Here is a 17,546-nt window from a genome sequence, read left to right as displayed (position 1 = left end):
ACATCTGTCTGTTGTTTTTGAACTAAATCTGCTGTAAAGGCGATCTGTTTAATCAGCACCACTGAAATGCTTTAATGTGGACATATCCACATCAATGTGTCTATAGATAGTGATCTCGATTCAATCAGATCAAATTACATTTTAAAACTTGCCACTTCAAATAACGGTTGTATAGATTACCTCATTACGGCACTAGGAGGTGCCAAAGTGACGTAAAAAGGACAGGATAGGGTTTATGAACTATACTGGGATCAACCAGCTGGAGGCGATCAAGACGCTTTCAGGACTTGCGCGGCACACTTGAGGCGTTTCTAAATACCAAGTATGCCAACTTCAGACTTGGGTTCTTGGTAGTTCAGACTCCGGAAAACAGACTTCTGAGGACGGGAGGACACAAGTCCGGTGATTCTGCATGTGATACAGCAGCGTACTTGATAACGTCACACAGCTCGCTCTGTTTACTCCAGTTATCTCTGTATGTATATTTTAGGAAACTATAAAATTAAATATGTTATAAAACACCACCCTTTTTTGTTTTCATTTAAAAAATCATAAACATATGAATAGCCATGCCTGTGGCTCAGGCAACATGTTCATTGATTATCTTCACGGCATGTATATTTATAACCAAACAAACTAAGACACAGCTCTTCCTCTCTTTGTTTAAATTTAAAAAATATTAAACATATGTGGCAAACATAAAACACAACCCTATATCTTTTTGTTAAATGTTAGTTTTAATGATCAATAGTAGCAGTAATAAAAGTATAAGCAAAAGGTATAAGAAGCTACAAAAAGAAATAAAGTAAACAAACATAATCAAACACAGAGTCAGCACTCTAGTAGGATACAAAGGTAAAGTTAAATGGCTTAAATATATAAAGCCCTCAGCCAAAATGATTTGGCAGGTAACAAAATATAGACTCATGAGACCAAAGATCACCTGTTAAATATGCAAAAGATGAATTATATTTCATGTTTAACCACTACAGAGTCAGTGGCAAATGCCAGAAGGACTAGCTGAGGTAAGGCTGTTCTCTGCGGGGTACATGAGCGCTGAGCGAACTCCAAAACATCAGAAATTTTTTAAAATAGGCACTGTCTTTATCAATGTAAGGTTTCTCTCCAGTGTGGATCTTCTCATGTGTTTTCAGAAATGATGAATAACTGAATCTCATGTCACACTGAACACTTGTAAGGTTTTTCTCCAGTATGGATCTTCTCATGTGTTTTCAGATATGATGAATAACTGAATCTCATGTCACAGTGTGAACACTTGTAAGGTTTTTCTCCAGTGTGAATTCTCTGATGCTTTTTTAAATTGCTTGCTGTAACAAACGTCTTCTCACACTCAAAGCACACATGATCTCTTACAGCACTGTGAACTTTCTGATGCACATGTAAATATTGTAACAGTGAAAAACTCTTTCCACACACAGAACATGAATGTGGCTTCTCCTTCATATGAACTGTCAGGTGTTTCTTTAAGGTTGATTCCCTAATAAATGTTTTGCCGCATTGATCACATTTGAATGGTTTCTCTCCAGTGTGGATCTTAATGTGTTTTTTAAGGCTTGATGATTGACGGAATCTCTTCCCACATTGATGACAAATGAATGGCTTCTCTCCGGTGTGGATCATCATGTGTTTTTTAAGGGTTGATGTTAGACAGAACCTCTTCCCACATTGATCACATGTGTGTGGCTTCTCTCCTGTGTGAGCTGTCATGTGACCAGTAAGATGTACTTTTTGTGAGAAACTTTTCCCACATTGATCACATGTGAACGGCTTCTCTCCTGTATGAACTCTCATGTGAATATTCAAACGTTGTTTTTTAATGAAGCTCTTTCCACACTGATCACATGTGAACGGCTTCTCTTCAGCATGAACTCTCATGTGACGCTCAAAATGACATTTGTATGTAAAACTTTTTCCACACTGAGTGCAGGTGAAAGATTTCTTTGCTCCTGTTTTCTTTGAAAATGTCGTTTTAGTCTTTGAACAACTCAAAGGTTTTTCTTCAGGTCTGACATGATATTTCTCCTCCACTTCACTCTGTTCTTCAATCTCCTCCTTCACTTCCATCAGCTCTGAAATGAAAGAGAAAAAGTGTTCATTTTCAATACATCAATATAAGTTAAAGAGAGAAATATGAAGTTAAAGGTCATAAAATTGAGATTTGCTTTGATAGAAAACTGAATAGTCTCAATTTTACTTTAGGTCTGCACTTAATTTGACTCCAGTTTCAAATGGTTATTACATTTAGATTTACTAAATTAAGACAATCAGCACTGAATGGACGTCTTCTGGCTACAGAATTTCTCAAATAGCTGCTCTGCCACCTTTCCTTAAATAATTCTTAATAATTCATTATAAATAATATTAAGAAAATAAAGAAAACATTGCTCTGAATTATACAAATGGTTCTCAACCAGAATGCCTATTTTCTAGGGATGTCCAGATCCGATCACGTGATCGGAAATCGGGCCCGATCACGTGGTTTCAGACTCGATCGGAATCGGACGTTACCTCCCGATCAGGACTTGGATATATATATGTATTAGGGGTGCAACGGTTCTCAGTAAAAAATCGATCCGCACGGTTCTCCACTTACGGTTCGGTACGCACTTGCACCGCGGTCCATCTCGAATGACGACACATCTATTGTATGGTTTGTTTAAAAGAGCAACGTGGAAAACAGACAGACAGAGTTCAAATAATGTATGTTTCAGTCGATGGATGCACAAAACGTTACAACAACGATAATCAGAAAGCGTGGACAAAACAGTCACTCTTTGTAAACTGTTAACTGCCGTCTGCTGTAATGTCCAGTCATTTACGCCGTCATCGCCGTTGATAGCGCGAGCGCAGGTGAGACCTGAACAGCACACGTTGATATCGGTGTTTAAATTAACTCATTTAAGCCTTGCTGATTTAATCGTTCAAGAACAAGACGCGAAAGAGAGCTCTTTCAAGTCTTGCGCTTCAGCGGACAAATTCATACAAAAATTATGTCAACATGCCCGTCTTAGCGAGTATCCTAGCAAACATAGTCGGTTATGTCTTAAGTGAACGTATATTAGTCGAGAAAGACAGCGCATGTATGACAGTATATGTACTGGATCGTGCATGTCTTATAGGGGAAAAAACTATTCCTGCTGCCTGTTTTTAATGTTAAATCAAACAACAAATAAAGAAATCACTCACTGCTCTTGACTGAATAGTTTTTGTAACTTCAATAATGATTAATCTTTATTTATTTTATACAGTAAAGATAATATGCAGTGATATTTTATATTTGATTACTTTATCCATTTTCTGTACGTGAAAACGACTGTTAGATACCTGAAAAACCTGAAAACCACTGTTCCTGGATCCTGGATCTGTGTTTTTGCTCTTCTTTATTCTTTTTCATGTATTATAGAAGTATCGGATCGGGACTCGGTATCGGAAGATACTCAAAATCAAATGACTCGGACTCAGACTCGAGGGCAAAAAAACGTGATCGGGACATCCCTAGTGGAGACCGTCGGAAAAAAATAACTCAATTAAAACAGCATATGGCTTCATTTTTTTTTCTTTCGTTTTGTTAATCTGTTAATTGTTTAAGTGAATATATTTTGTGTATTTATTCGTTTTATTTAGGCTATATGAGTTTATTTTGCTGCGGGTGCGTGATGTAAATCCTCCTTTTCTGTTGTTTGCACGTGTAAAACGAAACCACTAGAAAACAAATGTGGTTATTTTTAACGAGTCATAGACATTTAGGCTATCCATTCTAATTTAATTTAATTTAGCCTTTTCATTCTAATTTAACAATCTTGTCGGTTTAAACAGAAATGTAGGCTACATTATTAGCGCCGCGGGTATAGGCCTAGGTTGATGTCAATGCACGAATCCAATATAGTCTGTTACACACATGTGTGACGTGTGACATATACGATAATATCGTCATATCGCCCAGCCCTAACACACACACACTCACTCACTCACTCACTCACTCACTCACTCACACACACACACACACACACACACACACACACACACACACAAAAGGGACACTTTACCATAAGCATAAAAATCCCACAGTCATTTCCACAGATCTGGCATGGCAAGCCCTATAATCAACCAAAAAAATAAGGTAAGATTAGTTATACATGAAACATGACTGGTAGATCAAAGCTACAGTCTTCTCTGTCACGTGTCTTATATATGAAATGCAGATTACAGGCAATCATATTTCATTGTAATATCAAATTATGCAATATATTATTCACCACAATATCATGCCCAGTCTTCTCAGTCCAGCTCCCTGGATTAATTTTCTGAGCAAGATCTCTATACAAGAAAAAATATAAATAATTTGAGTGTGTGTGTGTGTGTGTTTGTTTTTATTACATAGTGGGGTCCTCAACACGTTAGCACACTCACATAGTGGGGACCAAAAACATAGTGGGGACCAAATCCCCGGTCCCCACAATGTTTTGGTTGTAATCGGCTCAGGAGGCGGTGCTGATATGCAGTTTTTTTCTTGATCCCCTCCTTGAACAAAAACTGGATTTCTGTGTGTGAGTGTGTGTGGCTGCGCTGCCATACAGCGCCCCTGTAGCCTGGTCACGGAACTGCACCTCTACACACAGAAAGGAAGACTTCCACGAATGAATTATGAAACTGCTAAAACCAGGGAATAAAATAGGAAATCATGGCCATGAATAAACAAGGCAGTGAATGATTTCTTATTTTTGTTAACACTAGTATTGCTAGCAGGACTCGTTTCTTAATTGGTAACATTATAAATGTTAAATATACAGTAATCACATACGTTTTAACTATGATTTAAGTGGTTTAAAAATACTAAATAAGTAACCACAATTATTTTATGGGATCTGGGTCCATTGGAATATAAAGGATATGTGTTTTTTTGTTTGTTTTAGCAGTTTTAAATTGCTCTTTGTGATAGTATCTGTAAATTAATGAAAGAAATAAGCATGAGCTATGAAAGAATGTTGAATACATTGGTTAAACTATTACAAAGCATAAAAGTTGGCTAACCATCAATCAAGTAATTTTCATTTTGTTCAAATCCAAATTTGTCTTGTTGTGGTTTGTTAGGCTAAATGATCAATTTTTGTTTCCTGAAGCATTGATGCAACTCATGAGGATGGCTCCCTTGGCCGCCTTATAAATAATGATCACATAAACCCAATTTGTACAATGAAAAGGATTATTGTTGAGGGAAACCCCCGTTTGTGCCTGTTCGCTGCAAGAGATATCATTCCTGGAGAGGAACTCACATATGACTATGGAGGAGGTCACTGGCCTTGGAGAAAGGTTTGGCAAAATTTTATAATATAATACTTTTATAATTTGTACAGTAGAGGAAATGGAAAGTTTTTAATTAAAGACACAGTATGTGCATTTTGTAAGATTAAAATATATAAATAAACTAGAATAATGCTATACAGGTGCTGGTCATATAATTAGAATATTGTGAAAAAGTTCATTTTTTTTATTGTAAATTATTCTAAAAATGAAACTTTCATTTATACTAGATTCCCTACATGTAAAGTAAAACATTTCAAAAGTTTTTTTTTTTTTTTAATTTGTTGATTAGAGCGTACAGCTAATGAAAGTCCAAAATCCAGTATCTCAAAATATTAAAATATTTACATTTGAGTTTTATTAAATGAGCATCCCTACAGTATAAATTCCGGGTATCTCTTGTTCTTTGAAACCACACTAATGGGGAAGACTGCTGACTTGGCAATGGTCCAGGAGACAATCATTGACACCCTCCACAAAGAGAGAAAGTCATAGAAGGTCATTACTGAATGGGGTGGCTGTTTACAGAGTGAAATATCAAAGCATATTAAATGCAAAGTTGACTGGAAGGAAGAAATTGGGTAGGCAAAGGTGCACAAGCAACAGGGATGACCACAAGCTTGAGAATACTGTCAAGTAAAGCTGATTCAAACACTTGGGAGAGCTTCACAGTGAGTTGAATGAAGCCGGAGTCAGCGCATCAAGAGCCACCACACTCAGACATCTTCAGGAAAAGGACTACCAAGCCACTTCTGAAACAAAGGGGGGGGGGGGGGCACTTTATGTTTCCATCTGCTGACAAGTTTTATGGAGATGCTGATTTCTTTTTCCAGCAGGACTTTAGCACCTGCCCACAGTGCAAAAGCCACTTCCAAGTGGTTTGCTGACCATGATATTACTGTGCTTTATTGGCCAGCCAACATGCCTGACCCCTGAATCTATGGGATATTTTCAAGAGAAAGATGAGAAACAGTCGATCCAACAATATACAGATGATCTGAAGGCTCAATAGTGCCTCAGCAGTGCCACAGGCTGATCACTTCCATGCCACACTTCACTGATGCTGTAATTTGTGCTAGGAGCAAGTCATTTGCTGTAATATGTGCTGCCAACCAAGTATTGAGTGCACAAATGAACATACTTTAAAGAACTTGAACTTTTATGTTTTGCAAATCCATTTTTTGATTGATCTTATGAAATATTCTAATATTTTAAGATACTGGATTTTGGACTTTCATGAGCTGTACGCTCTAAAAAAAAAAATAAAAAAATAAAAACTTTTGAAATGTTTTACTTTACATGTAGGGAATCTAGAATATATGAAAGTTATATTTTTAAAAATAATTTACAATAAAAAAAATTAACTTTTCACGATATTCTAATTATATGACCAGCACCTATATATTTGTCTCCATAACAATGATAATTTAGGCCATATTTTTCAAAGATAGTACCAAGAGGGAGCATATGTAGAGAAAATAACAAGGGAGCTAATGTGGAGCCCTGAGGAATCCCACAGGTCAATGGTACAGAAGATGAAATTTACCAATATTGACAGAAATACTACCCAAAAATAACCTGCAGGGAAAGTTCTGGGAAGGATCTCTTTAGGTTATAAGATTAAACTCAAAAATAACCTGCAGGGAATGTTCTCTTTAGGTTGCAAAAAAAGAACCAATAGAGAACGTTCTTATTTGGTTCCCCCAAAAAATAACCAAACAAGAACCATATTGGAACGTTAGGGGAACATTTGTGTTTGCTGGGTTTATTCTTATTTGAAGGGTTTTGTTAACATATTTGTTAAAATTAAGGACGTTACAAAAGACATACGGAAAATACAATAAAAATAATGTGAGTTTGTCCGGGCAGCTAATTTTTTCCATATAATTTCCATCAAAACTGGCTAATTATTCAACAAGAGCAATAGGCAGAGTTACTCAACATTGTGCAACACAATTTGGATACCACATGCCAACTTATAATGCTTGACTTTTTCAGAAAAAAAGGAGTGGAGAGTTTTTTGCCGCTTTCGAACTCTTCTTGACCTCTATGAATGTTGAATACAGTTAGCGCGGGACCGCGGGTGCGACTGCGGGCGTGTCGTGACGTGACAAGTGAGTGACTGATTGCCATGAAAACATGAATGTCATGTATAGACTATCCTGTCTCTTTGAATTTTAAATCATTCTGCATTTATATACATTGCTCCATTAAAACCCCAACAGGTCATGAACAACTTTTTATAAAAAGTTTTCTTATGTATTCTACACCCCTGAGCTTGCAGTTCATCTTCTCAACTTTCTTCTGACTCTACTTCAGTGACAATGGTGTTGATCAGTGCAAGATCTCTTTCAAATAAGTCTTTTATTTTGTACAATCTTTTCTTCTCGCACGATTTGAATTTTCTATTTATTTCTGAGACGGCTCAACGTTGGTGATATGGCTCCTTTTTCTGAACTTTCTCTCCTCCAGACTGTAGCTTTTTTAGCTCCCCGAGGTCAGTTGGAGAGGGTGGGGGCCTTGCTGTTATTTTTAAAAGTAAGTTTAAATGCAGACTTCTATCTACTGAGACTTACTCAACATTTGAGGTTCAGTTAATTATGTTGAATTCTTTTAAATCTGTGTTGTGTGCTCTTATTTATAGACCCCACATCATAAAGATTGTATAAGTGATTTTTTTACAGATAATATTTATTTTGGGGGATTTTAATGTTCACGTGTGTTGTTCTTCCAGACCAGAGTTTAATCATCTATTAGAGTCATTTGGTCTATCAGTGTGTTTTAGGCCCTACACATGAACGTGGTCATACTCTCGATATAGAGTTAACACTTGGTTTTTCTGTTGGCAGTGTGCAAATTGCTGACACTGTATTTTCTGAGCACAAGACTGTTTTGTTTAACCCTACTTTTTCTTATAATGGTCAGGCTTATGATGGTTTGGTTGCTGTTGAATCTCAGGTGCTAGATGTTTTTCAGTCCTTGTTCTGGTATGGGACCTGAGGAGTTGATTATCCAGTTTAACTCTTCATGTTCTGATGTTTTGAATTCTGTGGCTCCTTTGAAAACTAGGAAGAAGAAAGGCAAGACTCAGCCCTGGTTGAACAGCAATAGCAATACTCTTAGGCAAGAGTGCAGGAGGGCTGACCGTTAATGGCTCAAAGATAAATTACAAGTCTCGTATGAATCTTTGAGGGATTGTTTGACGAAGTTTCGAAAAGTAGTTAAATTAGCTAGATCACACAGTTTTTTTTACATTACTTCAAAGAATTGTCCTAATTCAAAAATACTCTTTTCTACTATTACAGTACTTCAACCAGTTGTCCCTCCTTCAATTTCTTTTTCTGTGGACACATGTGAAAAGTGAACATTTTTACTGGTAAGATTGTTGGAATTCGCTCTTGGATTTCATCTGTTAGTAATGATCCTGCTACTTTTGTTGCTCCTTTGAAAAAATTGAGTTTTATTCCTGTGTCTCTGTCACAACTTCAAGACATAGTTGCACATATGAAGCCTACTTGTTCCTCATGTGATGTTATCTCATCTGCTTTAGTTAGGAGGTGGTGAACTCAATTAGTCCAAGTGTGTTATCAATTGTCAATAGTTGTGAATCTTGATGCCTCTAACATGAATAACGTTTGTCCTATTTCAAAATGATCTTTCATTTCAAAGACATTAGAGAAAATTGTATTTGTACAGCTGAATGTTAGAAATAATATCTCAATAGATTTCAATCAGGCTTCATAGCTGGTCATAGCACAGAGTCTGCTCTATTGAAGGTTTCAAATGATATTTTATTAGATGTAGATTCAGGTAGTCCTGTTGTTCTATTGTTAGATCTCAGTCCTGCTTTCAATACAGTCGATCATGTTAAGATTTTTGATAAGCACAGTATAAATTACCATCTGTATGCTGATGATTCCCAAATTTACTTCTCTATAAAACATGGGGAGCTATCTTCTCGAGTCTTTCTTTAACTGTTTGGCTGATGTGAAAGTGTTGGTTGGCAAACAACTTTCTCCAACTGAATGAAGACAAGTCTGTTGTCTGAGGATGTGAGATGGATTCTAATAAAAACCTGTTATTGCTTCCTGGGGAAAAACTTTCCTTTGTGAAAAATCTTTATTTTTGACTGAGCTTAAATTTGATCATCAAATTTGGATCTCTAGTCAAGTTGATGTCCAGCCTCTCTTTCAATGATTTGGTGAAGGTTGTTCGTGCCTTTGTGTCTTTCTTGTTTGGATTATTGTAACTCTTTGTATCTGGGTGTGAGTCAGGCCTCCCTCTCTCGCCTGCAGCTGGTTCACAACTCTGCTGCTGGGCTTTTAACTGGTTAGTTCACCTAAAAAAGAAAATTCTGTCATTTATTACTTACCCTAAGTAAGACCTTTGTTAATCTTCGGAACACAAATTAAGATATTTTAGTGGAAATCCGATGGCTCCGTGAGGCCTCCATAGGGAGCAATGGACATTTCCTCTCTCAAGATCCATAAAGGTACTAAAAACACATCTAAATCAGTTCATGTGAGTACAGTGGTTCAATATTAATATTATAAAGCGACAAGAATATTTTTGGAGCACCAAAAAAAACAAAATAACGACTTATTTATTGATGGCTGATTTCAAAACAATGCTCCAGGAAGAATCGGATCACAGTGAATCAGTGTATCGAATCTGCTGTTCGGAGCACCAAAGTCACGTGATTTCAGCTGTTAGCAGTTTGACATGTGATCTGAATCATGATTCGGTACACTGATTTATTTGTTGTATGTTTACAAATCTCTCCATGGCTTGGCACCAGAGTATATTTCTGATTTAAATAGTTTACATAAACCTTTGAGATCTCTTCGCTCCAATGATCAGTCTTGTCTGGTGGTTCCTCTAGGGTCATTTCAGTGGGTGTTAAAAACGTATTTATTTTCCATAGCTTTTAATAATGTGCTGTAAACTGTATGTATTTTTTTATGCATTTGTTTATTTTTTGCTATTTTCAGGTACAGCACTTTGATACCCACTGTGGTTTCTGAAAATGCTCTAGAAATAAAGTTGAGAGTGGCATATTTAATCTAGATGTGTATATCAGAGGTAAAACAGAACTTAAAATCATTCTGTTTTACTTCATTGCTTTGCTTACGCACAGTTAAGAGTATGCGTATGGTGCGCACAAATTTATTTTTTATAAATCCTGATATATGTGTGGAAAATGCATACCCACATTTTAAAGGATTAGTTCACTTTCAAATAAAATTTTCCTGATAATTTACTCACCCCCCGTGTCATCCAAGATGTCCATGTCTTTCTTTCTTCAGTCAAAACGAAATTAAAGTTTTTAATGAAAACATTCCAGGATTTTTTTCCATATAGTGGACTTCAATGGGCACCAAACAGTTGAAGGTCAAAATTAGTTTCACTACAGCTTCAAATTGTTCAACACGATCCCAGATGAGAAAAAAGGTAGTGAAATCATCGCTCATTTTCTGAAAAAAAAAAAAAAGAAAATTATATAAGTTTTAACCTTAAATGTTCATCTTGAACTAGCTCTCTTCTTCTTTATTATAATTCAGCAGTGTAGACACTAAGCGTATTACTGCCCTCCACAGGTCAAAGTTTGAACTAATTGTTATATACTATTGAACTAGCATATTGCATATAAAAATTAGTTCAAACTTTGACCTGTGGAGGGCAGTAATACGCTTAGTGTCTACACTGCTGAATTTTAATAAAGAAGAAGAAGAAGAAGAAGAGAGCTAGTTCAAGATAAACATTTCTGGTTAAAACTTACATCATTTTCAATTTTTTTTTCAGAAAATGAGCGATGGTTTCACTAGAGAAGACTCTTATTTCTCATCTGGGATCGTGTTGAACAATTTGAAGCTGCAGTGAAACTAATTTTGACCTTCAATCGTTTGGTGCCCATTGAAGTCCACTATAAGGAGAATAATCCTGAAATGTTTTCATCAAAAACTTTAATTTCTTTTCAACCGAAGAAAGAAAGACATGGACATCTTGGATGACATGGGGTTGAGTAAATTATCAGGAAAAGTTTACTTAAAAGTGAACTAATCATTTAATGCCTTTTTTTGTGCGTATGCAATGTTTATTCATCAGGCCCCAGAGGTGTAAACAGTTATCTGTCTTCTTCGTCTACTAATGATCCGAGGGGTGGTAAGCATAAATTGAATTGCAACGTAATCAGTTATTCTTTCTTTGGTCCTCTCTCGGTTTTGCATGTGCTCATAATTTCTTTGTATGACAGCCTGGCCTAAAATGATATCACACAATTAAACACAAATAAAACAATTGACTCCAAGCAAAACTACACAATATGCTTGAAAAATCTTTAAGACATTTTTAATATTTGAATTAAAGCCGGGTTCACACTGTGCGATTTATAATAGTCCTTTGCGATGGTTACTTGTCAGACTGTACGAACATGATCCTCATATCACACTGTGGGATCTCAGCTGTCATTAATGTCAGACTGCACGACAGTCAAAACGCATTAAAAACGGACGCACACATGAAAACTTATCCGGAGTTTTACATCATCAAAACATACACATTTGTTGACAGTGAGCTGCATTACACGCGGGACTGAAATGGTGGCTAACAACAACATCACTATCATTAATTTTGATCATGGCTTGTCTTGAAAAATGAAGACAATTTGACGTTCGTCGTAGGAGAAGTCACACTGGAGGATTGTGCACCAAATCTTCTGACACTGGCAGAATTTCGTCGGAGGTAAAATTTGATCGCAACGGTCATTAACCGGCTGTCGGTGAACATGTCAAACTAGTGATCAAAGACAACAGATTTTAGGCTAGGATTATAGGAATCTTTTAGGATTTGCAAAATTTTTCTCAGACGACCAAATCTTGGCCAAAATCGCACAGTGTGAACCAGCCTTAAGGGTGAATATTAGGGCTCTGAATCGATTCGATTCAGGAATCACAGGTGTTCGTTTTGTTCTCGAATTATTTTTATCAAATTCAGAACAATTCTATTCGAGACGATTCACATTAAAATTCGATGCGATTCGATTAATTTGATTCTGCATTTTTTTATGCATTTATATGCAACTATTTAAACAAGTTATGAAGTCAAATATTGAGCTTCCACCAGACCGCCTTCCTTATTCAAGTTACGAAGAAGGTGTAAACTGGCATCGTGTCAATTACACTTTTTCCATAAGCTGAAAAGAGAAGACATGGGACGTAGTGTAAGCTTTGAGAACTGCAAGAGTTTTACACTTTTAACATTTAAGAGGCTGTTGTGTCAACAAATATTGAGCTGTTCAATTTTATTTCGATTTTAGAAAATAAACATGATTTCCATTAATCAAATTTTTTTTTTCTTATTTTCACTGGCATTTCTGGACTAGTGCATCTTTGAGCCTAAATTCAGCATGAGTAAAATACTTAAGTACAGTTAATATCAGATACTCCAAGACTTTTACTTAAGTTGTCTTAGAAATGGTAACTTGTAATGGAGTAATTTTCATTATAAGGTATCTGTACTTTTATTCAAGAATTGTTTTCAGGTACTCTTTACACATCTGCTCTTTCCACAGCAACGACTTCAAAAAGTTCAGTTCTCTTTCAAGTGAATCCTCATGTGGACCTTAAGGTTTCCTTTATATATGAAACTCTTTCCACACTGATCACATGTAAATGGCTTCTCTTTAATGTGAATTCTCCTGTGTTCCCTAAGGCTTCCTTCCCGTGTGAAGCCATTCCCGCACAGAGTGCAGGTGTAAGGCTTTTCTCCAGTGTGAGTTCTCATGTGGTCTATAAGGTTTCCTTTTCGACTGAAACTCTTTCCACACTGTTGGCAGGTGTAAGGCTTTTCTCCAGTGTGAATTCTCATGTGGACTGTAAGGTTTCCTTTCTCACTGAAACTCTTTCCACACTCTTGACAGGTGTAAGGCTTTTCTCCAGTGTGAATTCTCATGTGAATTTCAAGGTTTCCTTTATTACTGAAACTCTTTCCACACTCTTGACAGGTGTAAGGCTTTTCTCCAGTGTGAATTCTCATGTGGGCTGTAAGGCTTCCTTTATGACTGAAACTCTTCCCACATTGTTGGCAGGTGAAAGGTTTCCCTCCAGTGTGAATTCTCATGTGGGCTTTAAGGTGTTTTTTGTGTGTGACACTCTTAGTTCCTGGCTTTTGAACTCCTTTTTGTGGGGAAACCTGTGTCGATCTTTCCCCATTCATGAGATCATGATGTTCATCGTAATATTCTTTCTCTTCTTCCCTTTCATTAAGTTCATGATTCGCTTCTTTCAGTGACATCAGGTCTAGGACAAAAATAGACATAATGGCATCAAAACCAACAACATGTATGTTCTATACCCTATCCTATCCTATCCAATCCTATGGATCAGGGATGGGCAGGTTTGGTACTGGAGGACCACTGTCTTTCATCCCTAATCAAATACACCTGCCTGTAATTTTCAAGCATTCCTGAAGACTTAAGGCCGATTTATATTTCTGCGTCACGTGTACGCTGTAGGCATGGCATAGGCTGTGAGTACCACATGTAGCCTGATGTGCAACATCTCTGTGCTATAATGTAACGCATCAACTCTACACAGACTGCAAGCGCTGTGATTGGTCTATTAGAATCCCTCCCTCAGGTCAAAAGATTGGTGTGGAGCAATCGGAGAAGAGCGAGTGTGTGGCAAGGGGGGCGTGGTTCAGCAGCGGGAGAGAGAGGCAGGAGACGAGCGGTGCGCAAGTAGGTTGTGCAAATGATAAACACCTGTGTCTCATTGCAGTAATTGACATGGGGAGACCAGATAAAGCCACCAGGAAAAAGGAAGTGGCTGAGAGAGAAGCTGTGCATCCTCCGGAGGTCGCATTCGAAGGTTGCATACTTCATTGAGGTTGTATCGTTTCAGAAAAGTAAGTAGGACTCTCCAAACGTGACCTTGGAATGCGTCCTTCTTTCGCAGGAATTCGGAGGATGCATGAGGTGTATCCTTCGCTGCTGCAGATAACCCACAATTCTTTGTGTCGCTGTTAACAGCCGTCATTTATTTGAAAAAATAAATAAATAAATGGTGGCGTCGGCAAATGTACATACACTGCATTCCAAATTATTATACAAGTGACATATCAGTAAGATTTCAGTACAATAAACATTCAGATTTTAGTTTTTCTAAGAAAATGTTTGTTTGTTTATTTATCCATGTCTTTTTAGATAACTGGTATAAATCTCAGACAAAATAATTTGCCAGGTCTATGGAAACCCTACTTAGAGGTTGTTCCACATTATTAAGCAAGTCACAGTTCTCATGCAATATGGGGAGGAAGAAAGATCTTTCTGAAGATGAAAAGCATAAAATGGTGCAATGTTGTGCAAAAGGCATGAAAACAACTAATATTGTGTGAAACTGAATGGAGATTATCGAATTATCATAAGATTTGTGAGTGATTTAGAGCACAGCAGAACTCGGTCAGATAAAGGCCGAAAATTAAAAAATTAATTGTATTAAAAGGGCAGCTATAAAAAAGCCAGTGTTGAGCAGCAAACAGGCATTTGAAGCTGCTGGTGCCTCTGGATTCTCAAGAAACTCTTCATGTTGGCTGGCAGTTGTGCGTAAAGATGCATTTTAGACACCACTAACCAAACCTGGTAAAAGTTACACTAAACCATGTCAAATTATCCATTACTCCTATTTTTTCTGTAATTTAATTACAGTTACTTCTGATGTAATTAAACTAAATACTGTGTTTAGAACAATTATATATAATACAATAGTGGATTTAACATCAAAATTATAGCTGTCAATAGATTAAATTTTAATCGCAATTAATCACGATTAATCTCACACTTATCGTGAAATTAAGCATACATCAAATTGAAGTGTGATTCTCACAAAACTGTATTTTTCATCTTTTTAAGGTAAATTTAGGTCTTTTCAAAAAGAGGACACTTGCAGACTCCAAAAGGACAGTTGGGTAAAGTTGGTTTTATATTCGCACACTCAGACTTCTGATAAATTCAGACTTTCCAATAAATGTGCAATAAATTAATGTTTGCGAATTTTAAGCAGCGACATGATATTGACAACCAACGATTGTCAACTTACAACATTTTTCACAGTCGATCAAAATAGGCAAGTATTGTTTTAATGGCATATTTACTTGTGAATGTCCAATGTAGTGTGATTAACAAGGCTATTGAATACAGATGTCCGAATGTGCGAATATAAAACCAACTTTATCCAAGTCCAAAAGGACACCAAATCACCAAATGCTATGAGTCCAAATAATTCATACATTTACACTAAAGCACACACACAAAAAAACACAGCAAAACTCGTTTGAGAATTCACAGTGTACAGTGTAGCAACAGAAAAGAGCTTGTTTACATTTTAGACCAGTCCAGTTACGATACTGAACAGAACAACATGGAGAAGCTTAAAAACCCTAAACCAACCTTGACCTGCATATACTGAAACACAGAAACATACACAGGACAAATCCAAACATTATCCTGAATGTGTGTAAAACAGCGTGAATGTACTGAAATGTGTCTGTGCAGAAATAATTAATAATGATCAAATGACTAAGTTCAGCTGTGAGAATAAAACCAACCTGTTTGTTCCTCAGTTTCTTCATGTTTCACACTGAATGTTTCTTCAATCTTCATGTCTTCAGTCTCATCTTTAATAATTATCTGCATATCTTCACTTTCCTCTTTAATAAACTCAATCTTCATGTCTTCAGTCTCCTCTTTAATAAACACCATCTTTAAGACGAGAATTAAAGTTATAAGTCTTCAATGACCTGTTTAGACAACAAAAAACACTCAAAACTAACGCTGCAAATGAATAAACTTCATATTTAGACATTTATGATCTACATTTGGTATTTAAAGGATTATAGATTATATTTAAACGATTACTCTGATGAAAACGTGATTAGTTTGTTAGTGTTTGTTGTTCTTGTTCATGTTCACTGTTTAAGCAGCACGAGTCGCGATTCACTGAATCATTTCTCAAAGTGTTTGATTCAATTGACTCGGAGTTGAAAAGTTCAGTTTCTCCATCATTACTCGCCAGAGACTGAACTCGACTTCATGATAAACTGATTTATGATATATATAGACAGAGAAATGAGACGCAGGTTTACTGTTTCTGATCAGTGGATGAGTTTTACTCACACAAATATCCTTCATTACAGTTAGATAAAGAATCACAATGTTACATTAAATAGTTTTATCAGCGATGTGAAATGAGTTTATTTACTAGTAAAACTACAAAACTCTTTCTGTCGATTAAAACAGCTTAAATTCTTAAAACAAACCTTTATTCATCGGAATCACAGCAGATGCAGGAGCGTGGCGCAGTCTTATGACATCATGTCGCCACTTCAAAATAAAAGTCATGCATTGTCTACAATCACAGAAGTGCATAGAAATCCAAATATTTTACCAGATAATTTTTATATATTAAAATTAAAACAGTGACAAATATGGTACAAACAATGTTTAAAAGGTTATGAGTTCATTCATGTGTCCGAATTGAAACACATTAAAAGTCATTGTTTACCAGTAGGCTATTGGGTCATTCTTTATTTGTGGTGGCAAATGGTGTCCCTCTAATTTACAACAGTTAAAATACACTTCAAATACCAATAAATTCAAATTTTTTTGCATGTTTGTATTCTGTAGAATAAACACAATTTGTGTACTATTAATAGTTAGTTTTGTTTTAAATTACATATTTAATTAAGTTCAGAAGATTGCATTTGTAACAAAATATGCACGTTCCCGCCATACCTCACAGAGGTATCATGGAATGTGATTGCAACAATATTACATTTTTAACACAAATAAAGTGATTAAACTGGGAATAAGATTTTATTTAACATGTACAATTGTATTAAATTGTTTTAAAAAATACTATTTTTTGTATTATTTAAGAAAAAAGTAGTGTCCCCCAAATTCATGTCTGTGGTGTTACTACAATGGACGTCGCCCCTTTAAGAAAAGTGGGAACTCTATTTGGACTACTTCCTGTGTGCAAAGTTCATTGCAGGTCCTGATTGATCTGAGGTGTGCATCATGAGTACATTTTTTTTTTTAAATTTTTCTTAAAGTTAGCTAAATTTCTGACAATTTCATGTGTCGCACTTTATTAGTGTCTGTGGTGTTATGTTGATAACTTGCAGATTTTACATATTTTAATCCAAATTTTGATAAATACATACTTACT

The 17,546-nt window shown here is 36.2% G+C and overlaps 2 protein-coding genes and 1 pseudogene across 2 annotated transcripts; 1 reads left to right on the top strand and 2 right to left on the bottom strand.

The window, feature by feature from the left end:
• LOC125246011 overlaps positions 1-17,546 on the top strand; it is a 186,686-nt pseudogene that overhangs the window by 113,198 nt on the left and 55,942 nt on the right.
• On the bottom strand, positions 873-2,071 carry LOC125246045 (gastrula zinc finger protein XlCGF49.1-like). Its single transcript, XM_048156897.1, has one exon. It carries the CDS (start codon positions 1,894-1,896, stop codon positions 1,180-1,182), a length of 717 nt encoding a protein of 238 aa, XP_048012854.1. The 5' UTR covers positions 1,897-2,071; the 3' UTR covers positions 873-1,179.
• LOC125246043 (gastrula zinc finger protein XlCGF49.1-like) lies at positions 12,657-14,024 on the bottom strand. Its single transcript, XM_048156894.1, has one exon. It carries the CDS (start codon positions 13,636-13,638, stop codon positions 12,910-12,912), a length of 729 nt encoding a protein of 242 aa, XP_048012851.1. The 5' UTR covers positions 13,639-14,024; the 3' UTR covers positions 12,657-12,909.

Source organism: Megalobrama amblycephala, linkage group LG14 (genome assembly GCF_018812025.1).
Source record: "Megalobrama amblycephala isolate DHTTF-2021 linkage group LG14, ASM1881202v1, whole genome shotgun sequence".
Lineage (NCBI taxonomy): Eukaryota > Metazoa > Chordata > Actinopteri > Cypriniformes > Xenocyprididae > Megalobrama > Megalobrama amblycephala.
The sequence above is the reverse complement of the archived record's forward strand: the minus strand, read 5'-3'. Positions and strand labels throughout refer to the sequence as shown.

Bases quoted from the DNA above. Each gene is read 5' to 3' on its own strand.
- LOC125246045 (XM_048156897.1), bottom strand. From the start codon at position 1,896: ATGAGAGTTCATGCTGAAGAGAAGCCGTTCACATGTGATCAGTGTGGA.
- LOC125246043 (XM_048156894.1), bottom strand. From the start codon at position 13,638: ATGTCTATTTTTGTCCTAGACCTGATGTCACTGAAAGAAGCGAATCAT.